We start from the raw sequence: 26429 nt of genomic DNA, 5'->3' as shown, positions 1-26429 counted from the left end.
TTCATTGCGATCAATGTGATTTGGTCCTGAGAAGCGCGGTTTGTTAAATTAATAAAATTAAGCGTAAGATTAAAAATTTAAAAGATAAAAATCGAAAAGGGGAAAAATAAAGCGAGAAAATTTGCGGAGAAAAATGTATAAAAAACGTTATGGTAATCTCTCCCAGCAAAATTTGCCGCAAAAATTTCCCTTTTGACTAAATTTTTCCCACGCATTCCAAAAAATGTGCTGCCATCTACCGGTGAAAATTAGTCAAGTATTTTACAATAGTATTGCACTGCATTAATATTTTTTATTTTTTTTCAAAAAATTCTTTTGCTTGATGAAGTCTTAAAATTTCCCACAAATGCTAAGAAATTTCCCACTTGGCCAAATTTTGGCCAATTTTTCCCACGAATATGGGAAATTTCTCACGTGTTACCATCACTGATAAAGAATGACACGACATGGAAAGAGAAACTAGCCAAGCAAAGGGACAAGCCAAGCCAAATAGACAGCGCTCCGGCAACCTTCGTTTCGCCCAATCAGGGCGCAGAATATGGACTCTCGAACATTTTGTCTGTAGATATGGTGAACTTGCTGCGCTAGCCCCTCGACGGGGGACTCCCTGCGGTAGCAATTTTGTCTGCAGTCATGTCGCCATTTTTGCTGAACCCCTGTGTCAGGAAAGTTTTCTGACAAGGACGAATGTAATATTAATATAATCTATACATAAAATTGATTTTCTGTCTGTGTACTTTCTCCATACAGACCTAAAATTTTAGATCTATCGTCACTAAATTTTGCATATATACTAAACGGGACCCGACTTGAACGATATAGACTACTTTAAAAGTTCGCAGAGCTGGGCAAATGCCCCAAATAGGCAAAAAACTGTTGGGCAATAATGGTTCCTGGGCCTCAACAACTAAAACTAAACTCAACAACAAACTAAACTTTTGGAAAGTTTACTTTGGTTACCGTGGTTCCCTAGCAATGCATTTCAGACATGTATATGAATTTACAATGGTTTGTTACTTCTTTAATGCTGCAGTATATAACAGTTTATTTCTTTATAATGGTTTGTCACTTTTTCAATCCTCCCAGTAATTGAAGAAAACCCGGGCAGAGCCTAGTATTACAGCTAGTAATAACATAATATTAATCAATTAATTACAAAATTTGAGATTCATGTCGTGAAAACGTTGTGTAATTGAAGTTCTGTGGCGCATAAATTAAATATTTTAACTTTAAAAAGTATGAAAAGTAATCGAGGCAGAAAATAGCGACGTATAAACGGAGGGAGTCGTGTAAATGAAAAAGGGGGTTGTGCTTTAAAAAACCACTTTGGGAACCACTGATATAGAAGATTGGTAATAAAGTTTGATTAGAAAAAAATCCGATTGATTTTATTATTTAATTTGATGAATTCTAATACAATGATGCTTATTTCACATGGTATTCAGATACTGCTTATGACATCCTAATCATCATCACCATCACATTGAGGAACAAGCGTTCAAAAAGTGACGCAATAGCAGTCAATGTTAAAAGCGCTGACTTTACTGTAGAAATATTTAGATGCTACTAACCACTCTGTAATAATTTTAAAAATTCAATTCAATTTTTGAAATCTTGAATTTGTTTAGGGATATATATAAGTAACGAAAATTTAATAGAAAATAAAAGCCAGACTTACTTATTGGATATACATGCAATAAAACATTGATTTTAAAAGTATATCATATCGTGTGAGAAACATTTTCTGTATAGTAACTTTTAGTATTCAATTTCATGAATTGAATACAAAACTCATTCATATGTCACCTCTAATAAAACCAAATTGATGTTGAACCAAATTGACACAGTGGGCTATACCTTTTATTTTTACCACCAAACCATCATAACATACATCATCATCAAAACAGAAAAAATATATTGTTTTTAATACCTGTCCAGAACCGGAAACAGCTGCTATACTGGAAAAATCAACACCTTCTAATTTCAATCTTTCTAATATAATATCAAGTGCTTTGACCCACATGATTGTTGGAGCAGTCACCACAAGACCATCTTCATGTTTATGCACGCCTCCATGAGTTCTATGCAAACATATGAATTCATATATGTGTAATTGTAATTCAAATAATTATTAAATAACTAAATTTGTGTTTCTTTTTAGACAATCAATACGTTATTTAATAAAATTCTTCGCTGCTTGACTGTTATATTTTTTTTCTTAAATAGAATTTTCAACAAACGCGTTGGATGCTTTTATCATGGTGAATTGAAGCCATTTTCTATTACTGAAATATGTAACTTCATAGATATATATTTTGAGCAAAACATTTAAAAATATAAGTAGCTTAATTTTAAAAAGCACAGGCAAATTTATAGTAAAGTATATAAATAGTTATTTTCAGTGAAAGAACAATCCGTAAATACAAAATCCTAATCACATAAAAATGTATTTAACTATAATATTTTTTTGTTTTTTCAAGAGACCTACCTAAATTCTGGTAGATCTGTATCAAACTGAACAGTAGATTCATGTGTCACTTCTAATGCATTATTGATCACAGTTGCTTTGAGCTAAAAGGATGGAAATAATAAAAACGATAATCATTGTGTTCGAATTTGATCAATCAATGTTATTGTTCAGGGGCCCTTGTATTTTTAACAAAAATAGGAGGCAATAAAGTAATATGCACATGTTACAGTAAACGTGGTAAATCCAGTGATTATGCACAATAACCGGTTATTATGTATAATTACCTACCATTTTGGTACATTTGATAAATTTTAAGTATATGTTACGGTAAATGAGATAAATCCGGTTATTATGAATAATCACTGACCATTTTGCTAAGTTTGATAAATTTTGCAAATTTATCACCGTAGAAGTAAGAGGGGGTGGAGATCTCTTCTGAACAGCACGTTGCAAGGCATCCCAGATATGTTCAATAATGTTCATGTCTGGGGATTTAGATGGCCAGCGGAAGTGTTTTAAGTCAGAAGAGTGTTCCTGGAGCCACTTTGTAGCAATTCTGGACGTGTGGGGTGTCACATTGTCCTGCTGAAATTGTCCAAGTCCGTCGGAATGCACAATGGACATGAATGGGTGCAGGTGATCAGACAGAATGCTTACGTACCTGTCACCTGTCAGAGTCGTATCTAGACGTATCAGGGGTCCCATATCATGCCAACTGCACACACTCCATACCATCACACAGCCTCCACCAGCTTGAACAGTCCCCTGTTGACATGTAGGGTCCATGGATTCATGAGGTTGTCTCCATACCCGTACACGTCCATCAGCTCGAAGCAATTGGAACCGAGACTCGTCAGACCAGGCAACGTGTTTCCAGTCCTCAACAGTCCAATGCCGGTGTTGTCAGGTCCAGGCGAGGCGTAAAGCTTTGTGTCGTGCAGTCATCAAGGGTACACGAGTGGGCCTTCGGCTCCGAAAGCCCATATCTATGATGTGTCGTTGAATGGTTCGCACGCTGACACTTGTTGATGGCCCAGCATTGAAATCTGCAGCAATTTGCTGAAGGGTTGCACGTCTGTCACGTTTAATGATTCTCGTCAGTCGTCGTTGGTCCCGTTCTTGCATGATCTTTTTCCGGCCGCAGCGATGTCGTAGATTTAATTTTTTACCGGATTCTCGATATTCACGGTACCTTCGTGAAATGGTCGTACGTGAAAATCCAAATTTCATCGCTACCTCGGAGATGCTATGCCCCATCTCTCGTGCGCCGACTATAACACCACGTTCAAACTCACTTAAATCTCGATAACCTGCCATTGTAGCAGCAGTAACCGATCTAACAACTATGCCAGACACTTGTTGTGTTATATAGGCGTTGCCGACCGCAGCGCCGTACTCTGATTGGTTCCATATCTCTTTATTTGCATACGCATGCCTGTACCAGTTTTTTTGGCTCTTCAGTTTATGAATATAATAATCTCACATAATTGTCATAAGTTTTTTCTTTCGCAGAATTCATTTTAATTTACTGCAATTTATACAGAAGTGCTTCATTTGGGGTCAAAGTATTACGTCAGCATCGATGGGGGGGGGAGGGGTTCCCGATTTACTGACTTTTGATGACAAGGGGGGAGAGGGGGTTTGGATAATGCTTACGTCATCAACCACCCTTTATGAAAATATGAAATATTCTTAATGGCATCTCACTCGGTGTGCCAAAAACAAGAACAAATTTTCCCCAGTTTGTGGGCACCTGAACTAACATTCTTCCCTACAGAGCAAATTTTAATGATCTCTAAATGTTTCACGGATCCTTCAAGTGCTCTGGAAATGTGTACGGGCCGCTTTAGAACTCTGGAACTGTGCCACGCATCACTCAAGTCATCAGTAATTATATGCTATGGATCACTTAAATAATTTGAGAATGAGCAGCGGGTAACTTAAGCGATGTAGAACCGCACTGAGGGGGGGGGGCGGCACTCAAGTGCTTTAAAACTATGTCACATGCCACTCAAGGGATCTCTAAATGTGTGACGGATCGCTTAAGTGTTCTGGAACTGTGTCCCGGGTCATTTAAGTGATCTGAAAATTGCCACGGGCCGCTTAAATGCTCTGGAATTGTACCACGGGTCATTTAAGCGATCTGTAAAAATGTGCCGCTTAGTTCATTTTTACAAAATTAGGTTTGAGGAGGGCAGGCCGCATCAGATAACCCCCAGGGCTATTTGGTCCGCGGGACAAGGGATTTTATGCGATTTACCATATATGGCTTAGAGGGTGGGTAGCAATGAATTTATTAAAGATAAATTTTGAGTTCATAGCCTTCAAATAGCATTGAAATTAACAGAAATTGATTATAATAACATATAAAGGTATTTGCTTCCAAAATTTCTCAATTAAAAAAAAATATTTTTTTGCATTAAAAAAATAAATTTTTTATCGTCGGGGGGGGGGGACGCACGAGCTTCTATGCCACCCCCCTCCCTGTGTACGAATATGCGTTAGGATTCAGAGGGGTAGAGCTGATGACGAAATTTTGCTGACTTTTCCTGCCAAGGGGGGCGGGGGGTCAAAAATGGCTAAAAATTTGCTGACGTAATACTTGAACGTCCCTTTCTCGTCATTGGTAATTTATGCAATTTTAGCGATGATTTGCAACTTTGGCATCATTTTTTGCGACAGTGGGCAATTTCCCATATTTCGGACCATAATTTCTCGTATATATCCCGAGGAGATATGGTCAGCCTATTCTTCGACCTTCAAATTATATTCTGATTGATAGATTACCTGAGAACCACAGCGTACTAAGAAATACTTTTTTTTTTCTAGCCGAGCACAACTCAGGTCTATCGCCATGGGCAATGTACTACCTAGTGAGTTGTGCCGGAAGTGTAAGTATGTGTACCTAACAGTCTGAGTGCGTATCTAGTGTTGTGTATGATTTTTAGTGCTGCCTTCTATACCTCAGAAGTGAAGGACCTCATTACTTGTACTGTTTACTGTTATTTGTACTGTTTGTAGGACTGTTGCTCTCTGTGGCGAGACTTTTTAACGGGGAGATCGGCTCGCATTTGCGCCTTGAAGTTGGGAACCACAGAAAACCAACTTCAGTCGACCACCACTGTGGTGAGGCTGGAACCCGGGACCCCGCGATGCGAGTCCGTCACTATGACCTCTCGACCACCACAGCGGCGCTGAGAAATACTGTACAACATGATCTATGGTGAACCAAAAATGTGTGAATCTGACGTCAGCGCAATAAGTCTTTTTTGTTGCGATAAGAAAGACGTAGCGGATGCTTAGGGCAGTGTTTCTCGAAGTGTGTGTCGCGGCTCCTAGGGGCGTCACCAACCTTTGTCAGGGGCGTCGCGACGAACTGGAAATACTGATGTGTGTGACTATTTGTGCTCTGATGTGTGGTTCTAATTAGAAAGCATAATATCTAATAAACTATTCTGGAGAGCCGCAGACGAACCACGAATAGCACAAGGCAGACGCGAGTGACAAAAGTTTGAGAACCACTGCCTAGGGATTCACAGACCACAGTTTTTAAGAATCATTGCCTAGGGATTTACAGAACACAGTTTTTTTCTAAGAACCACTGCAATAACTGATTAGACCAGAAGATTTGAAGAGAAGAGACCATGCACTAACGAAATAAATTTCAAAACTGGATCACGATTATGAACAAGTTCCATAGAATATGAATCATCGCCATTATGCGTAAAAAACCAATAAATAGATGGAAAAGTCGATTCTGTGAGTAAATCTAGGTAACGCGTGACTTGTTACCGAATCTGAAAAAATGACACTTCACGCGCTTACATTCAAAGAATCGACTTTGCGTAATTTTTTTATCCTCTGAAAAATAGTAAGCTAGTTTTTAATATAACAAAGTGGATAAGTTTATTATAATTTTTTTGTTTTGGACAAATATTTTATTCATTGATTAGGATAGTTTTTACGAAGTTTTGTTGAATATTCTACCAATTTTTTCCCCAAACTCACGTAGTCTAAGAAAAATGCGGAAGTTTATTTATCATATTCTTTCGACATCACCTTACTAGTGAATTCTGATTTTCGAATTGCCGCCAAGAATCCTAACGGAGTTTGTTTGTCGGAGAAACTTTATTGATCATCAGCAATAACAGCTGTTCTCTGGCATTACGTCATCCTTACGAGTCGCTACGAGAGTAAACAACATTAAGCCGACGCCCCTTACACGAAATTTGATTTTTACGTAAGTATTTTCAAGGTCGTGTTTACGTTTCTTTCTTTTTTGCCAAAGCTGACCACGCGAACTAGATACTTTTCAGCAATTTCAGTGAATAAAGAATGAGTTATAATAATAATGACTTAAAGTTAAGAACAGTTAAAACATGAAAACGAATAAATGCAGGTAACTTACTTGCTGTGTGCTAAAATCGAATCCTAAATAAGAAACGTCCATTTCCGTCATTGTAAGATCCTTTTAAGTTTGAAGATGCTCTCAAACAGAAATGACCCTCGAATTGGCCATGCGTAGAAGGAGCGTCGAACTAGTTCGTCTTGTTCTTGCTTCCTTTTCTTTTATCACTGATCGTGGGCGCTGATTGTTGCTTCTCTTTCTTTCTGTTGAACAAGCTACCGCTTGCTGTTGTTGTTGCTGGATGACTGGCTACTTTTACTCAGCTAAAAAAAAAACCAACTAAAATGAGTCATTTTTTTTGTAGTCGTCAAACGTTAGTGACTGACCAACAGATAATATACACTTTTCTGTGAAAGTTCAATTATTTCTGGATTAGCAAACTTAACATTTACTCGAAAAAAGAAAACAATTTAAAGGAGAAAACTGAAGGTTCGTCCAATAATACCACCTAATCACAGCTAAAAATTCCTCTTCCTTCTGAAGGAGGAGCAAAAAAACACTAGAGTTTAGGACGCATGCGTCGTAAGATCGTTGACTCCGCGAGTAACGCACGCGGTATTCAGGTAATTTCTACTTAAGCCCTCTATCAGTGGCTGAGATTTTCGCCTAAACACAGTCGTTATTGACCGAGAGAAGGAAAAACTCTTGTAGCCTTTTGTTTTCATTTTCGATCGTGGTATATAAAACAACGCGACAATCGAAATTCCCATCCCAGCTAACATAGGACTTGATATCGATTTACAGTGATACCTCGACAAACGAAGATAATTCATTCTGGAATTAACGTTCGTTAGAAAAAATGCGATTTTCCCATAGGTTTCTATGGAAAATCGTTTAATTTATTACAGAGGTACTGCGCAAAATTTAAAGATAAGTTTTTGAAAATACCACGGAATGCTACAAAAATACAAAAAATTGACCGAAGACTTAAATGAACAGCTTCAAAATTGGATAAATTAATATAAGGTCTTGAAGATATATTTTTATTTCACTTTACGTACACAACCAACACCAAATTTAGTCTACTAAAGCTGGTGTTGACAAAACCCAATCGGGTTCGTAGGTGTCCCCATCCATTTGTGACTTGGTCAGCTCTTTTTGTGTCTAATACATGCAGATGGAAACGGTGGGATCAAGGCCGCAGTGTGCCTTTTCGGGGCCCCGGTTCAGACTTTTCCTTGGGCCCTTCTGGAAAAGGTTGTTATTATGCAAAAAGTAAGTGTAAATTTTTTGGGGACCCCCCATTCGGCTCGAAGTCCTGGGCAATGCCCCGGTTGCCCCAGCCTAGTTACAGCCCTGGGCCGGATCTTGAATCCTGCGAACTACGCAGCAACAGAAGGCGCCAACTGAGAGGGGCCGATTTTTTAGGGCGCCAACTGTGTTCGGTTAGCATGTGTATCTATACAGGGCAGCAACTAGATGTTTGCTCAGCCGGGGAAACACGAATATAGCCCCTCCCCCGTAACGTTGAAGGAGAGGTTAAGGGATGAAATTCGCGCCCTCTGGTCCGACGCCCGGGGCACCAGATCCGCCTGCCTGCTAGTTGCGGCCCTGCATACATAACAACAAAAATGTTCATCAGCCGAATCTGTATTCGTTAGCCGAGGCAGAAATATCACGAAAAAAGTCATCGTTAGCCGACGCATCACTCTATTGAACTTTTACTGTGTCACAAACGTACAATGGATTGTAAACCTACTGATATTGATTTAAGTCTACCGAAGACCTGAAATAGTCGACTGTAAAGATTCTATATAATTTGAATCTATAGAAAACATATAATAATAATAAAAGATTTGTGCTTGAAATAAATATTCGCGAAACTAAAATTTTATTTATTCTTCTTTAGTTATTAATTTGATAAGTTCCGAAACAATAGCGTTTCTTTGAACTGAAATATGGATGAATGCGATAGGGACAGAACGGGCTGATAAAACGCCCCAGGAGATATGAGACAAAGAAAAAGACATAAGATTTGATAACATTGAATAAGTTTTGACAACAATTTTGAAAACCTACTCCTATCGTGGAAACGATCAAACTTGTGCGCGCATTTTCAGAAACATGGTATAATAATCTCTATGAGAACTTTGGGACTTTGCTCAAGATGATTTACTCGGCATGGGAAAAATTAAAAGCTGAAAAGAAAAATATGGATGTGGCGCAATATTTTGACACAATTCTCACTTAAGAAAACACTATCTGATAACCAGGACGCATTTTTGTTCTTGTAGAAGATTAACAACGAACGAATTGTTTTCATTCAAGTGAGACAAAAGAATCTTAAATCAAGAATACAAATATACATGGTGCAGAGCTAACGGTACGTACCGCAAATTACTTGCGAAACGTTGGGGCATACTTCCAATTAGAAAAAGTATCCAAATAACGGGTGGAACTCAGATACGGCATTCATGTTGCAAGGGGTTGTACAGTTATTAAAATAGGAAGATTAATTTTTTTATACGGGCACCCTGTGCTCAAAAACCCCCAAGTAGAAAGTTATTACCTTGTCTCCTGAGTCCACCAAAAATTGTCACGTTTCTAAGTGCAATATTTGCTGAGATATTTGAATTAAAAAACGGAGAAAAGTTAGGGAAAAACAGGATGGGGGGGGGGGGGTGTTAAAACGCATTTTACCCGCATTTTTTTTATGCTGTTTTTCCCCACTTTTCTCCATTTTTTTTAATAGTAATCAGCCCCAACTGTGGGAACACGTTTGTACATATGGTGCAGGTTTGGATAAGTTTTTAGATTGCTTTCAAGTGCAGGCAGGTAACGAGTGTCTTTGGTTTAATATCTAAGTTTCATTTTATTTCGAAAGTTTCATCTTATACAAATATACCACCACAACAGGCAAAATGCCCAACGAAGTGGCTGAGAAATTAATTCGAGGTGGCTTAATTCCTCAAGACACTATTCTGATTTTGTTTCCATATTCACTACTTTGAAAGTAGAACTAAGTGCACTCGTGTTTTGTTCGCGTAAGGGGCCGTTCAAGTATTACGTAAGCAAATGTTTAGCCATTTTTGACCCCCTGATCTCCCCCTTGTCAGCAAGGGTGGTTGCTGACGTAAGCATTATCAAAAACCCCCCTCCCCCCTTGTCATCAAAAGTCAGCAAGTCAGCAAATCGGAAACCCCCCCCCCCATCGATGATGACGTAATACTTGAACGGCCCCTAAGTAGAGAGTATCTTACATATGCATTCACGGTAATCTTCTCATGACATGACCCTAACATGGGGGAGTCGGCGATGGGAATGCAGTACCTGAGCCCGGACCGGGTGATATATCGGCCTACCGATACTTTTTTTTATGCTACAAATTTAATTTGGAGTGGATCCGTTGAAAAGCCGGGGCCGGCCGAAAAACAGAGCCAAAGACCCGACTCCAGGATGCAGGGGGAGGAGGGGGGGTCATGTCTAATGCATGGGTCTCTACTAGATGATTTTTGTTGGAAGATGGAAATCTTATTTCTCATCTTTATTTTTACCATACCCATGAAGCTGCATCAATGATTCGGAGGTTGTGACAACTGGATGGTAGTAGCTTATGCTAATCATAGACGTAGAGACATTGGCGTACTCAAGTGGGGGGGGGGGGCGGTTGGTGTTAACTCGCCCTCTGCTTGAGCCGAGATTGTTTTTGAAAAAATACTGCCTACTCCTACTGTGACATAAGTTGATGTCCATTTGCATGGACTCGTAGTAATGCTTTTTTTTCCATCACGTTACAATTTTTTGAAACAACTCTTCCAGCATATGTATGAGAAAAAATCAATTTCGAAATTTCGGTGAGCACTTGAAGCATTTTTCTTAGAGGTGTGGGAATCGTTATGACATTTAACTGTTAATCAGAAAATTTTAGTTAGTTGAGTTGTTAACACAGCTTATTACAAATTCAAATTTTCATAACAATCGTATCATCGATCTATACCAGTGATTCCCAACGTGGGCGTTAATGCCCCCTGGGGGGCGATGGAATGATCCAGGGGGCGGTAGAAGCTACGGGTATAACATTGGATCCTATGGGTTAGATTGCGTTGGGGGGCGATGGGAGAAAAAAATTTCTGAAGAAGGGGGCAATGTGAGGCAAAAAAGGATGGGAAACTATAATCTAGATCATCGCCCCCTTCTTCAGAAATTTTCTGCTCCCATCGCTCCCAACGTAATCTAACCCATAGAATACTATGTTATACTCATAGCTTCTACCGCCCCCCTGGAACATTCCATCCCCAGGTGGCGTTAACGCCCACGTTGGGAATCACTGATCTAGACCATAGTTTCCCAACTTTTTTTGTCCCATCACCCCCAACGAAATCTAACCCATCGGATCCTATGTTATACCCGTAGCTTCTACCGCCCCCTGGAACATTCCATCGCCCCCAGGGGCGATGACGCCCACGTTGGGAATCACTGATCTAGACTATTTGATATTAACACATGTTATAAAAATTAGTTTTCTGAATTTTACGCATGTACTTGTTGCAGTAAGGGTTTTTAACCTTTTTCAGCCACGTCCCAAAATCAACAAGTTAACTTCGCGACCCATGGGAGTGTTTGTTTTTCGAAATTAGTGAAATCAGTGAAGCAATAAGTCAAAGGCGTAGCGCGGGGGGGGGGGGGACTTGGGGAGTCTGGTCCCCTCCAAGTCCAAGATGGCCAAATCTATTGTTCTATCACTTTGGACCCTCCCCCCCCCCAAACGAAATTTCTGGCTACGCCCCTGCAATAAGTGCATTTATAAAAGGACTGTAAGTTGATTTGTACAACTGGTCCAGGAAGCTCCTGCGAATCAAGTTTGACCCATAGTTCAAAAACTCTACCTTTCAGTCGATTCGCAAGAATTTTTTATTAGGAAGACCCTGCGAATCAAGTTTGGGTCGAAATCGAGGGCGGAGATACGGGGGGCATCCCCCCCCCCAGCGTCAAAGGTGGAGTCGACTGATCTAATGTATATATGTATTGACATCATCGTGCTCCCCCAGCAATAATGACCGTGCCCCCCAGACTTTCAGGTTTATCTCCTCCTACGGTCGAAATCCATAGCTCAAAAGCACCTGGCTGCTAGTGGATTCGAACGATCCATCTCGGAAGCCCCTGCGTGTCCCAAGATTGGGTTGCGATCCATAGGTTAAGAACCCCTGGTTCATAGGCAGCAAAGGTCTTCTTTAAGCCGTCGATAGAGTCTGAGACTCGTGCCCAGTGCTAAAATATTTTCATTAGGTAATCAGGTTTTTCAAATAAATTGAGAGTTGATCTGCAAAATTTTTATTGAAAATTTTTAATTGAATCAACCGAGTTCATTTAACACTCAACTAAAGTTTTTAAAAAATACTCACAATATAACCCATATACACGCAGCACCTGATAAAACTGATGTTTGTTTACCGAACGAAATAATTTTTATACCGGATTTAATGCAGTTATGGGATTTTAAAATTGCTGCCATCTATCGAGTATTAAAGATTTCAGTTCTAATTTCAATTCCTTCCAAGTTTATGGTCTGCAAAACAGCGATTTTATCTATCTCCATTAAAATATGTATATACATTTTTATGGAACGCAAACAATATTTTATACTTTTTAATTTGATTTCTTAGCTCTGTCGTGATCACTTTGAATATAAAACAATGCAGCTTTAAAAAAGGTTTTTTAAAAGGGTTTTTAAATTTTACATAGATGGCAGCACGATGTGATGCTTATTGGAAGATACAACTGGGATAGGGATAACAGTTTCGAAAATTGAGAAAGGAGGACGCCCGCTAGCACCCTTATAGTCATTTCCAGTGGCGACGGTCTTTAGTTTTATATCGGAAATTTTAATTTCTGAATTAATTCTGGGGTGCTCGGATCCATGCCACAAATTACCGTGGGTGCTTGAGCACTTCCAGCTCCGACGCCACTGGTCACTTCTCTCAATTTTCACAACAGATGGTGGCGTGACTATTCCGACCAATAAAACTGACCATAACAATAATTTTTCCCAACTCTATGCAGGGCCGTCTTAAGAGTATCATGGGCCCGCCGGGCCCATAATACAAATGACAACCAAATCTCATTTTTGTGAGGCCCCTCTTCGCTTGAGGCCCCCGGGCCGTGCCCGGGTGGGCCTATGCCTTAAGACGGCACTGACTCTATGTAAACCAAGCGCTAGAAAGAAACTGAAACAATTCTGAGAATTTCGATGGCTATTAGTCAAGGCGTGCGAAAAAAAAACCCCACAAAAACACATTCATATCGATGAAGAAATATATACTTCAAAGTGGGAAAAAAATTTCCCCAGAAAAAAAGAAAAATAACTCCGGAAACCTAAAAAGCAGCGAATTTTCCGAACCTTTTTTGGAGGACATCTGGTAACCGTAAACTCTGGTTTTGATTATGGTTTATGATCAGAGTACGGATTATATGCACTAAAAAAGTGGCGAAATATGCAAATGTGTATCTAAAACTGCCAAAATATTCATAAAAATCCAAACTAAAAAATCTTGAAAAGGTTAAAAATATAAGTACCAAAAATGAAAAAATATGCGTTAAAAAATCACCATGCAAAAAGAAGCATGTTTTCAAAATGCATATTTTATATTTCTTAATGCATATTCATTTGCGAAAAAATATCCCCACATATTTATTTATTTATTTAATGTATTTATTTATACAATATTGTTGGCCCTGGGGCCTATACAAAAGGATGCGATTGAAAATGACAAACATATTGGACAATAAACTAGTGATAGTGGGGGATTCGACAATAGAGCTTCGGGGGGGGGGGGTAGCCCAGGTCTATAAGATGCTCGCCTAAAGTACCAAAGGATGTTTAGAGGTGTCGCGAGTTCGATACCCGGTTCGCCCTTGTCAGAAAACTTTCCTGACACAAGGGTACAACAAAAACGGCGACATGACCACAGAAAAAAATTGCTAACGCAGGGAGTCCCCCATCGAGGGGTTAGCGCACCAACCTCTCGATGAGTATAAAAAACAAGCCTGCCGTTTGGAATCGGCAATAAATTATACGTCCCGGTCTAATTAGCCCTCGTGTGCAGAAAATGACTGTGGTGCGCCAAGAATGATCAATACAGCTTGGGAGTTTGTTCCATTCACCAATGGACCATTGGCAAATGGTATGAGTAAAGAAACTATATTTAAAGCAAAGTGGAAGCAAAAATAGGTTTTATTTTAAGAGAATGGTCGAGTGTCTTCTAGAGATGTATAGGATGATTTGGCTAAGATTACCAGAGGTATCTATGTTGAATTGATCATGAAAAATTTTATAAAACTATGTTTATCGAGAAATGAGACTAACAGTAGAGAGAGGGAGGACATGAAGTTCGTTTTTAAGTTCGGGCACAGAAACGAAAGATGACCAGCAGTCGTGAGCAAATCGGGTGGATTTATTTTGGATTGATTCGAGTTTGTCTATATTACTGGAGGTGTAGGGTCCCAGATTTCAGCGGCGTAGAAAAGAACGGGGGAGGTATAATTTTGGTAACAGAGTAGTCTGATATCCCGAGTGGAGTGTTTAAGGTTGGGCGGAGGAAGAAAAGTTTGTTAAGACACTTCTGGTAAACGTAGTCAACACAGTATAGTAATTATAATTAACATATATGTAACTACCACATCGATCTGCAGAAATAATTTCTCTTTCCACCAAAGGTTCCGCTCCAATGCGAGCCAAAAAATTCTTACATGGGGAGGTAAGGAGACAAGGTATCTCACAGTTTGCTAATGGTGCTTCAAGCCTAAAATATTGTTTAGTAACGGATGCAGTTCTATAATTAATGCAATTTACTGTTACACATACTTATTTTCTCGTGACTATATCCCAGTGTAAATTTTTCTTGGATATTGTTGCAAATAATGTAGTGAAAAATAAATATTTTCTCACAAAGACTTTTCAGGAGAAATTTTTTCTCCTAAAACTACCGTAAACTGGGATAACTTTAGGACAAGTATTGCACAATTTTGAATATGGTATCCGTACTGTAATTGTTAGCAACACAATTTCGGAGGAAAATATTGCTATAACCCTCAGCTAACTTACCATGCCCGATTATTTAAAATTATTTATAAAATAAATGGAGAGCGATATATTTCTCTTGTCCTAAAGTTACTCCGTAATGCGGGATTAAAATTGAACCATTTTCTTCTTATCGACTAGAAACAAATCACCTTCAATTTTTTGGGATATAGGAATTTTTTTTTTATCAAATTCGTAGAAGGGCACCAAAGTTTGTCCTCTAGGTTTAGACACTTCCAATATTCCTTCCTTCTTGCATACAATTAACTGCGAATTCTGAGTCAGATATTTTATTTGTTTTGTTAGAGTAGAATCATTTTACATTTCGCATATTTAACATAACAATACTAATTGCGCTAGTGACTTTTAGTTTTAGCTTCATTGTATGCTATCAGTACGAGTAATCAAGTTACCCCTTGTCAACTCGTATGCAATTCAGTGTATCGATAATTACGTCAGTCTGTAATATGTTGTGCATATATATATATATATATATATATATATATATATATATATATTTTTTTCTTTTTTTCATCTTTTGTATAAGTTTTTTTTTTCATCTTGTATATCAATAAACTTCTTCTTGAAAAAAAAATACATTTCTAAACTTACCAAAATTTGGACAGAAATGTCCTAATGTTACTCTCGTCAACTGTAGTATGTTTACATTTTATTACTTAAAAGTATATTTAATTAACAAACAGAATTACTTCAAACAGTAAACATAATAATTACAAAATTATGAATTGAATAATTACTTACTAGTTTATTTTCATTTGACGTACAATTTGACGTTATGATAATCTCTAAATAGAAGAAACAAGGCACCAACAATCAGAAGCATCACTCAGAATACGTTTAAGCACCTCAACGCATTCTACTAACTGTTGTGAAAAATTCTAGATCAAGAACGTGACGATAGCACGAAAACTCGGCACGTCAAATAATTTCAAATATGGAAATAATGCTTGTCCTAAAGTTACCCCGCCTGTCTTAAAGTAACCCCAGTTTACGGTAAGTAGTTTTCTTTGTTGTTGTATATTCCATCACCCACCAGAGTGTACATTTAAAAAATGCCTTTGTTGATTTTAACTCCGTTCAAAATTATGCCACCGGTGATGTTATCTCTCATCAGAAACTGACCTTGGAATAGAAACATAATGGCCACATGTAGCCGATAGCTAGAATATATCCTATCGACCATCATTTATTCTATTTAATTCCCATCAGAAAATCTTTCAATAATTTTCTTACGTTCTAAGAAAAATTATTTGAAAAAACGGTAGGAAAAGATGTTATGTTATTAACCCTTACAGAGCGGCAATGACAAGATGTCTCACCTGACTTGATGCCTTTTATTTCGGCAATTCCGAGATATTTCGTTTTCTTAAAACCTTCTTATTTCGGCAATGCTGAAAGCTAGCCCTGTACAGAGTTGTTCACAAACATGTTTTCCATCCCTTCCATGCAATCTGTTAGGTCAACTTTCAATGGCCGGAGTCAGCTTTTCTTCAAAGTTCGATAACAGAAGGAGAGAAACGGTGATTTTTTCCCTTCGTTTCGGGTGTAGGTACCGTATATACTCGTGTATAAGCCGTGTTTTTTGTGTGGAAAAGTTCGTTCCTCAAGTGGGGGGGGGGGGGTCGGCTTATACTCAGGTCAGTTTTTGGTGAAAAAATATCTACCCCCCGCAATCAGTAGTAATTTTTGTTGCAATGTTCGAGAAACCGGCATTATTGTTATGGGATATGTTCAAACCCCCGAAAATGTCAAAGACGAGGCAAAGAAATCGAAAACATCATTGGCTTTGATACCAGGTGGGCTAACGTCGATTGTACAGCTGTTAGATGTGAGCATCAACAAGCCTCTCAAAGACTGCCTGAGGAATTTGTGGATCGAATGGATGAGTTCCGATCAGGGCCGCAACTAGATGTTTGGTCAGCCCGGGCAAGCACGCATTTTGGCGCCCCCTCATAATGCTGAAGGGAAAATTAAAGAGTGAAATTTGCGCCCTCTCTAGTCCTGCGCCAGCGGCACCAGACCCGCCTGCAACCCCCTAGTTGCGGCCCTGGTTCCTTTGTTAAAGAAACTACAAAAAGTGGTGCCTTGAAGAAACCTGACGTTGGCCTAGTATGTCAATGGGTACATGAGGCGTGGAATTCTGTTTCCACCGAAATTATCATTCGATCCTTCAAAAAGTGTTGCATCAGCAGTGCTATGGACGGAACTGAAGATGATATCCTCTTTGAAAGTGACAATAGCGGTGACAGCCCAGATGAGGATAAAAACGAAGATGCCGTACCCCGTATGATGGATTACGATTGGAGACTGAGAAGAAATGGATTAAAAAGTTTGAATCATTTTCTATTGTAAATTTCCTCTAGCTATTCATTTTGCATGAAAATATAAGATTTTCTTTCTCTAAAATGCGCGGATTTTTTTGGAGTCGGCTTATACACGGGCTTTCAATTTATTGCGGTTTTGGTGGTCCTGAAGTGGGGGTGGGGGGGGGGTCGGCTTATACACGAGTATATACGGTAATTAAATATGCGTATAGTGCAAATAAATGAAAAACCAGTGTGTATTTCTCTTCTTCAATTTTTTTATATTATTCTCGGAGTTCAAGGGGAGGGAGAAAGCACTTATATCAGCTGTTCAAAATCGGAAAAGAATATTTCTTCTTGAAAAAAGGGTTGGCATTTTACAGAGAGTTTAGTGATTACCACTGTGGCAGTTATAATGTGAATCAGTGAAATTTTAAAAACTGCTTAAAGGGTTAAGGGAAAAACGTGATTAATCTTAAATTAAAAAAGTATAAGAATTGATGTATTCAAGTTAATCATGTGACACTGTTTCTTAATTTAATGGAAATTGACGTGTTCTATAGGTCTTTAAAGTCTCGGAGATTATTTTTGATAATATCGAATGACAGGTGAAGGAACATACAATTATAGGTCCCAATGTGTCGAAGATACGTTAAGATAAAAAAAATTACCGCGAGACTCGTTTGAAACAAAGTAGAGAAAGAGAAATTCAAAAGGGTTTTTTTTATAGGTCATCTCAATTATTTTACATTAAAAAGAATTCGTATAAAGAGAATTATTTCTATTCTGTGCAAACAACATCACACCTAAAACAAAAATAAATAACAGCGCAATTAACTAACGCTAAGAACAACCCTTTGAAAATCACAAATGTACCGGACCTTGGTGTTTGTTTCATCGCATGAATGGGTTGATTACTATTTGAATCAAACTCGGAGATTCACGGGTGTCTTTAGACGGACCACCTTGAAGGAGAAATTTGTTTTGTTTTGTTGTCTTTTTACACAAACCTTCATATACATTTTTTTTTTAAATTTTATTCTCAGTGTACTATCAGGACATGAAATTAGGATTCGATTTCTAACAGCTTTATGAACTGAAGCGGAAAAATTGGTTTTTTTCTTGGACGCAGGGCGTCGTTGTTCAAGTGTGTTGCATTATTCACCTTTGTTGATTCAAAATATCAAAAAACGATAGCCGGCTATCAAAAAGTCATCAATGATCTGGCAAAGAACAATAATAATCACAAAAAATGATTGAACCTCGAGTGAACTCAGGGCGTTGTTCAAATACATAAAAGTATTTATATATAGGATCCTCTCAAGGTTTTCGCTCTTCCCGTGTGAGTTTCATGAATTGTAGAACTCTGTTTAATTATACCTTTTTTGAGTTTGTGTTCATTAAAATGAATACCGATTTTCTAAGGAGTTTGACCAAGGGCGTCGTAGGAACAACTTAAATGCATGTTCGAATTAAAGGGCGAATTTTATTTTCTTACAGGAAATGAGATTAACGCGGTTTGAAAATAATTAAACATATGCATGGTGAAAATGAATTTTTTAGAAGACAGAAATGATATTGGTTATTCTCTTCCTCACATGGAAAAGCGATGATAATACATGCTAAGATAACTAAACAAAAATAAATGTGGGATAAATTGAAGATTCAACCAAATGCGATAAATTTTATTTGTTTCTGAATAAAAAATACAAAAAAATGTAAATCAAACAGTATAGTAAACATATTCACCGACTAAAGACCAAATGCCAAATAGGCGACCTATCATTTTAAAACTGAAATTAGAGATTGCAACTTCCGGGTATTAAAATTCAAAAAAATTGAAACTTTTATATATATATATACGTTTTTTGATAACTTTAAAGCGGCGGTTCTCAACCTTTTTCTTGACTCATTCCTCTTTTCAAATTCCTCTTTGATGCAAGATGAGACGCATATGCTATTTCCACAGCATCAATAGTTAAATCTCAACTCTAGAGAATCTAATAATATTGTAAAACTAGAATTCCCGTTAATGCTTAGTTTTTGGTATCAGATGTCACAATATTTCCATAAAGTAAAGCCCCAGGGCATTCTTAACGGTAGCCATAGGCCCCAGAGGCTTACGCAAGTAGGGCCCCCCCCCCTTACCTTCCAATTGACGATTAAAAAATTAAAAATATTTTTGTAAAAAGAATTAAAATATATCGAAAGAAAATACTTTTATATGTTACCAAATCAATGTCTGTCAATTTAAAATGCTTTTTTGAAGGTCAGTAACTCAAAATTTCTCTGGAAATATTCCTTGTGCCCCTTGAAAGGTCGTACGCTTTTGAGGGGTTACAGGTAAAGTGATTTTTCCGAGGTCCCCATCTAGCTAAAAATACCTGCTTTCCATTTGCATACTTACGAAAACTGTAAACCAGTAACTGTAAACTGTAAACTCTCGAAAACTGTAACCAGGTGTAATTGCACGAGGCTCCCTCGGCACTTCCCCGAGGCGTGGCCGGGTAGCTCTATGCGTCGAGAAGACACCAAGTAAGCCAAGTTATACAGAATAAGAACATGAACTTAAAACGTGCAGATGTGCGGGTATACTCGTATATGGATCATATAAGTGGATCAACTGTGTGGTTTGATCTACCGTACAAGCAAAAGAAATACTACCAGATCTGAATTGTAGACGAACTCAAAAAATATATCAGAAAGAAAAGATACTCGATGATGGTGATTAACCAAAAATGAGTCACGGTAGAGTATCAATAATTCGAGTCCTGAAACTCCGAGGTTCCTGATAATCCGAGGTATGCTGAATTTTTCAAAATTCCTTCTCAAAACACTCTTACTCTTTCGTTTTTTTTGCCAAGAACGTGTTTCGTTTCATTTTTCTTAGGTATGTCAGTAGCTTCAGTTTGGATAGGACTCGCACCGTATATCCATGACTAAGGGGGGTTCATGACTGTCTTCGGTGGGACCTCAAGCCAGAATTTTCCAGAGGTTCTTCTATAGTAAATTTATAATGTAAAAAAAAAAAAAAAAATTCATATCGGGTCTCCAGCGCAAGACTCCCTGTTACAAAGAGGACATGAAACTTGGCAGCCCTAATTTAATGAATGAAGCCTGTGAATCAAGAATTAAAAAGCTGAGAGTAAGAACGAATACGTAGATCCAAAGAAAATAAGTTACAACGATTTCATCAGATAAGGAGGATAAATTCCGACCAGCCCGGTGGCGCTAGGGTGTACCTTGTGTTTTCTTAATTTTTTAGTAGGCACAATATGTATGGTATATTTGCCATAAAATAAATATCTGGAGGTCCTCCGCGAAAATTGTTTTTTATTGTTTCTTGGAGAATCCGAGTTTTCAGTAAACCGAAGTAGTCTCGGTTCCGTTCACCTCGGATTACCGATACTCCACTGCACTTGTGGATAATATTATGACCATGCTAAGATTCGTTGGTTCCTCCTGAAACCGGTTCGGGAAATTTTAAAAAAGCGGTTAATGGGAGAAAATATGTTCGAATGATTTTTAAGACTAAACAAAAGGTAAAAATCAAAAGTTTTTGGGAAATATGAAAGGAAAAATCCAAAACTTACATTTTGGCAAATTTAAAAATAGTGATAGTAACATTGATTTGCGTTTCTTTGGCTTGCTTAATTATAACAAATATGATGTAAATTTCATTAGGATTCTCAATTAAGAAAAATACTGAACCTCTCAAGCAAAAATTTAATGAAAAGCTACAGAAATATGTCACTTTGTAAATTTTTAAGCTAAAATTATGTCAAACAATGAAACAAAAATTTTCAGAAAACTAGAAAAGCTTGATGTACTAAAAGTAGCTTCACCGTCATGAAAAAACAAATGTGTTACGTAGCATTGGTTTCGAAGATGTCGTCGAAGACTTTGATAAAATTAGAAAAAGCTGAAGGAAGGAGGGAACCTTTCACACAAACAAATGAAATGTGTGCGTGGAAATCATATTCTGCCTACTTCTGAAAACTAAAGTTTTATTTAACGTTTCTTATGTTTTTTCTTTCACGATTGATAGATTCAATATATAAATACAATCGATCCCGCTTATAACGTTTTCCAAAACACCGTCATAAAAAAACGTTGTAAACGGGAAAACGCTTTAAATGGGAAATGTTCACGAGAATTCTCTCTCTCTCTCGCGTTAGAGTTGAGACTACGAAAATAAGTCGTACTGAGCGGGAAAACGTTATAAGTAGGTACGTAATAAGCGGGATTGACTGTAAATAGATGGGTAATACGGTGCGTATGGTCAACCTGGGGAGAATTGGCAATATCCGATATTGTCAATTATCACCAAAAAAAACCTAAACGGGAAGAAAACCTGAAAGTAAAAATGAAAGTTTAATTTAATCAAAATGGCATGAAAAGAAGGGGGGCACCAAAATTATTTGAGTGCTTTGGGCCTTCAAGCGTCTTAATCCGGCCCTGCTTTTGGCCACTCACTGACCCTTGCTATCTGGGCAGAGGGAGATTTATTGAGTGTTACACAAATTTTACCGCCCTTCTCCCATTCCACTAATTTTCTTGTCCACTCATCCCTCAAAGTTGCCGCCCCTCTGAACTTGCCACCCTGGGCTATAGCCCTGACCCCCACAAGAGCGGGGTCGACAAAGCTCTATCCCTGGGCCCCGGGACAGTTCTCGTCATTTTTTGCTTTTCACGCTATAAATTAACTATAGAAACGCCCGTGGAAAGTCTGACCGGAAACCGGGGGGGGGGGATAGGCGCAAAAGTCCCCCACCCTAGGGGCCCTGCTTCAGGATGTCGGGCCATGGCTACAGCACGCTAAGCCCCCTGTAAATACGCCACTGCCCAGGCATAGGCGGAGATAGACTTGAAAGTCTGGGGTGGGGCCATGATGATGACGATGTGATGCCAATTCATATATACGCAAATACATTAGATCAGTCGGTTTTAACTTTGACGCTGGGGGGCATCCCCCATATCTCCGCCCATGCCTGTAGGACGAAAAGTTTGAGTACTAACTATACGACATAGAATATACACCATCTAAAGTGTTTTGGTGCTGCCATCTATACTTTAATTTTGAAGTTGAGTATTTGAGAGAGAAGACATTCGCATTTGTTTTCTGCGCAATTCCCCCCAGTAACTCAAAGTTTTCATCATGATGCAAACTTTTTAAGACGAATTGCCAAATTATCAGTCTTGCATTAGTCTGCCAGGCTTTTGTAAGCCGCTGCAATCGCCTTGAGGGCAGGACTCGGCAAAAAATTCTCGCATTCCGCATCAGTCTTGTGATAACAATTTTTGTGTTCTTATCAGAATTCACAAACCGAGAAAAACTACAGTATAAAAGGATAGCTTCCGATTTAATAAAATACTACTGTATTGCAGTAGCTCCAAACTTTTTGGAGGGCTACCACCTTCTCAATAAGAATTTTATGGGTGCCCCATTGACGAGAATTTTAAAGGTGACCCCGCCACCAGTACTGGTCAAATCACCAGCCCTGATGTGTCCCTCCCAATCCACAAAAGTTTACATGCCCAAGCTGGATTAATATGCAAGCTGTCCTGAATTGTTTGCACAGCAGATATCTCTGCCACCCTTGACTTTAGTAACATACTTTCAACTACAAAATGTTTTCAAATCACATGCAGTCACAAAATTTGTTTGAGGAGTCGTATACATGAAAGAATAAAGACATTGACTTTTTGTACAGTCCCCGTTTACTAAAACTTCCAGTTACTGAAATGTAGACTCCACTCTGAAAAGTCATCTGAAATTTAAAAAAATCATATTTTTAAATGCAATATGTATTGAGACATTGAATATATAAAATCACCATGTTTTGGAAACTTATCACTGTGTTGGCAAGTTTTTATTGGCACAAAAGTTGCTATTTTTTAAGGACTGTACACAAATAGAATGAACTCAACCATTTTATTTACAGCAAATAGCAATTACAGTCGATCCCTCTTATAACGTTTTCGAAAAACTGTCACGAAAAGCGTTGCAAGCAGGTAAACGCTTTAAACGGGAAATCTTAATGAGAATCAGGGTTGAGACCACAAAAATAAGTCGTACTAAGCGGGAAAACATTCTATGTAAGAACGTTATAAGCGAGATCGACTGTTCATTTTTTGACAATTATTTTGATAATTAATAGCATTTTCACAACTTTGAATTTAATTTACGTTCCGCAATTTTTGAACTACACCATATTAATCATTAGCGATGAATGTGGAAAACTTCAAAGTCAAAAAAATCTCCGTTAATATTACATTCAAAGATAAGCAATTTTTTGTAAATGACTTCTCAGAGCCGCATTTACATTTCAATAATTGGAAGTTATAGTGTACAGGGTCGACATGAAAAAGTCTCAATTTTTTATGTACTTGATCCTTTAAAAATTTTTAGAGATCAAGACATTTTGACATACAATTAAGACATTTTGAGTAATCGCACGTTATTTGAAAACTTTTTGTAATTGAAAATACGTTTCTAAAGTCAAAGGTTGCCGAGATATCCACCTTCCAAACAATTTGGGACAGCCTGTATTGATTAATTCTAAATATACATATATTGATTTAATGAAGATGTAGAATTGTAATACATTATATAATAAATATATATTGAATAGCTCAGTTAAGAGTTGAGACATTATATTGGTTTGATATATTTTTTTAAGTGTTAAAGACAACTAAATTTCTTATCCAGATGTTTTTATTTTGAAAATACACTCGTGGCCTCTCTTGGTTCAATGACACGATTCCCCAGGCTGTCAGGGGACCCACACCTTAGGGACCACTACTGCACTAATTTGGTTTAACAAAATTTCCAATATTCCAACTTTTTTTTTAATCTGAACCGAAATTGTCAAAAAATTAATTCCTCAACCTCATACGCAATAAAGTCTGTCCACAGTAAAAAAAAGAGTAACTGTTATAATCAGGGCCGTAACTAGAGGGGGCGGGGGGGGGGGGAGACAACTGCCCCGGGTGACAAAATTTAGGGGGCGACAGTTTTTGGTGGGAACAAAGAACACTATTACGAAATTATCGAATTTTAAAGTGTTAGGGGAGCGGCAAAATAATGTTTGCCCCGGGCGGTGAAAATCCCCGGTTGTAATAATGGTTATCTGCATCAAATAATTCATAGCACATATGAGAAGAAAAATGTATATAGGTGTGTGCAAATTGATTTATGCATCATGTAATTGCTGAGAAAATATTATGTATGGTGAATTAAGCACAATAAAGTAGTTAATGTAGTTATATCGTGATCCTGATGAGAGCAATGAATAAAACGGACGAATATTGTATGTAGAGCCTGGACCATGTACGGTATGAAAGACAGAAAGAAAAAAGGATGTAGTTATGCGCAAAAACGAATGTGTACATGGGTAGAAAAAAATAATTTGGCATAATTTAATGACAAAGTAGTAGTCGGGTTAACCAACAACACACTCTGAAATATGGAACATACAAATACAGTAGGCCTCGTTCTCTGAAGAATGCAACGAAACCACCTGAATATCAAACAGCACTAAAAATGCACTCGTGGCCCCCTCCTAGTTCAATGACACGATTCCCCAGGATTACCAGTTTCAGGATTTGGTTTCTGATTTTTGGTCATGGTTTTCAATGACTGATCCAACTCGGGTTCATTCTACAGATACTGGAAATCAAGTTTTGTGTTAATGTAATTGAGCTTGTTTTGTCAGCTTCTTTTTTACTGTCATTCGAACGCATGAAGCATTGGTTTTCAAACTTTCGTCACCCGCGGCTCCCTTGCCCAATTCACGGTTCAAACCGCGGCTTCCCAAAATGTTTTAGTAGATATTTTCACTTATAAAAAGAACCACTTCGAACCATAAATAGGCACACAAGTCAATGTCTATAGTTTGTCGTGACGTCCCTAGGAGCATCGACGCACACTTTGAGAAACACCGGCATAAAGTATATGAAACTCTCAATAAGAAGAAACACTCGCTATCATTCACGGGATTAAAAAAAACCCCGTTCAGATATTTTCATCAAGTAGAGCTTTTTTAAGAATTATGTCAAATTGAGAAATATTTGAAACACGGGTCATTCGGCTAACATAAGTCTTAAATTTAGCTCGAATCTACATTAAGGCATTGTAATAACGAAGTGTTTTTCAATTAAATGAATATTTTTGGAAGGGTTCTTGGAACAAAATTTCTTGTCTTTGCTCTTCATTCTTTCATTATTTTAAAGATGGGGGAAAGAAAAGTTTTTAAAACTTGTGATCCTTATGAAGGTTCATACGATCGGTCAGAACATCTATTGGTCATTTGATGTAATTGGGAAATTGAAATGTGGAGTTAAAATTTCACCAACACTTGGTTTCAATAGATTTTTTTATTGTTTTTTTTCAACCTTGAGAGAAATTTTATAGAGTCACAGAGCAGACTGGAAATAAGTGATGCAAATACGTGCAAATGTTGAAAAAAAAGTTACCATGCGAGATAATAAATTTGAGTTATACTGTGCATTATGAAGGGGCAATTAAAGGCCGCCACTCACCACGTGACGACTCGACATTTAAGAGTGGAAACTGAGATTTCTTTTTTGCTCCAGTCGCCATCAATTTTCTAGTGTCACACTAGAAGAGAAAAGAAATCATCAAATGAGAACGAATCATTTCATGAGCTATGCTACTTGGCGGTGGAAGGAATAGCCCCTGTGCAGTCGTGCGGTCATAGTGGCGGACTCGCATTGCGAAAATCCGAGTTCAACTCCCACCTGTGACACAGTTGGTGGTGGTCGGCTGACGTTAGTTTTCTGTCGTTCCCAACTTCGAGGCGTGAATGCGAGCCGATCTGTCCGTTAAAAAAGTTTTGCCATAGAGAGCAACAGGCCTACAACGGTACAGATATTAAATCATTACACTCCCCTCTCATTGTTCGAAAAATAGATGGCAGCACTAAAAGTTCACGCACAGCACTCGAAATGAACTCGAAACTTTTAGGTACCTTCCGGCATAACTCATTCGGTAGTTTTACGATATGCCGATAGATCGGAGTTGTGCTCGGTTTGAAAGAAAGAAAACGGAAAAAGTAGAGAAAATATTTTTAACATGGCCCAGAAAAATGAACATGTGTTCGTATGGTTCAAAAATTATCAGATGCCATGCTCTCTCAGTCAGACGAATTATTGAGACAGTGAGCTAGAAGAAACGTGCCAACTATT

General features: G+C 38.1%; 1 protein-coding gene across 8 annotated transcripts in view; it reads right to left on the bottom strand.

Annotated features, from left to right (window-relative positions):
• LOC149080230 (xylulose kinase) overlaps window positions 1-12282 on the bottom strand; it is a 48722-nt gene extending 36440 nt beyond the window's left edge. For 5 of the 8 annotated variants that reach the window (XM_089239297.1, XM_089239299.1, XM_089239298.1 and 2 more), the window contains exons 1-4: window positions 12221-12282; window positions 6879-7141; window positions 2489-2571; window positions 1931-2081 (exon numbers count right to left, since the gene is read on the bottom strand). In XM_089239297.1, the coding sequence (XP_089095423.1) occupies window positions 1931-2081; window positions 2489-2571; window positions 6879-6929 (285 nt within the window). In that variant the 5' untranslated portion in view covers window positions 6930-7141; window positions 12221-12282. Of the gene's footprint in view, window positions 1-1930; window positions 2082-2488; window positions 2572-6878; window positions 7398-12220 lie in introns of those variants that run through there. The other 3 variants (XR_016193554.1, XM_089239294.1, XM_089239293.1) reach the window with 3 other exon arrangements.
• Between the last annotated feature and the right edge of the window lie 14147 nt (window positions 12283-26429).

Source organism: Pholcus phalangioides, unplaced genomic scaffold, assembly GCF_987345545.1.
Source record: "Pholcus phalangioides strain wild (caught in Gottingen) unplaced genomic scaffold, Ppha-v1.0 ptg000011l_1, whole genome shotgun sequence".
NCBI classification, from domain to species: domain Eukaryota; kingdom Metazoa; phylum Arthropoda; class Arachnida; order Araneae; family Pholcidae; genus Pholcus; species Pholcus phalangioides.
This window is presented reverse-complemented; position numbering and strand designations above follow the sequence as displayed.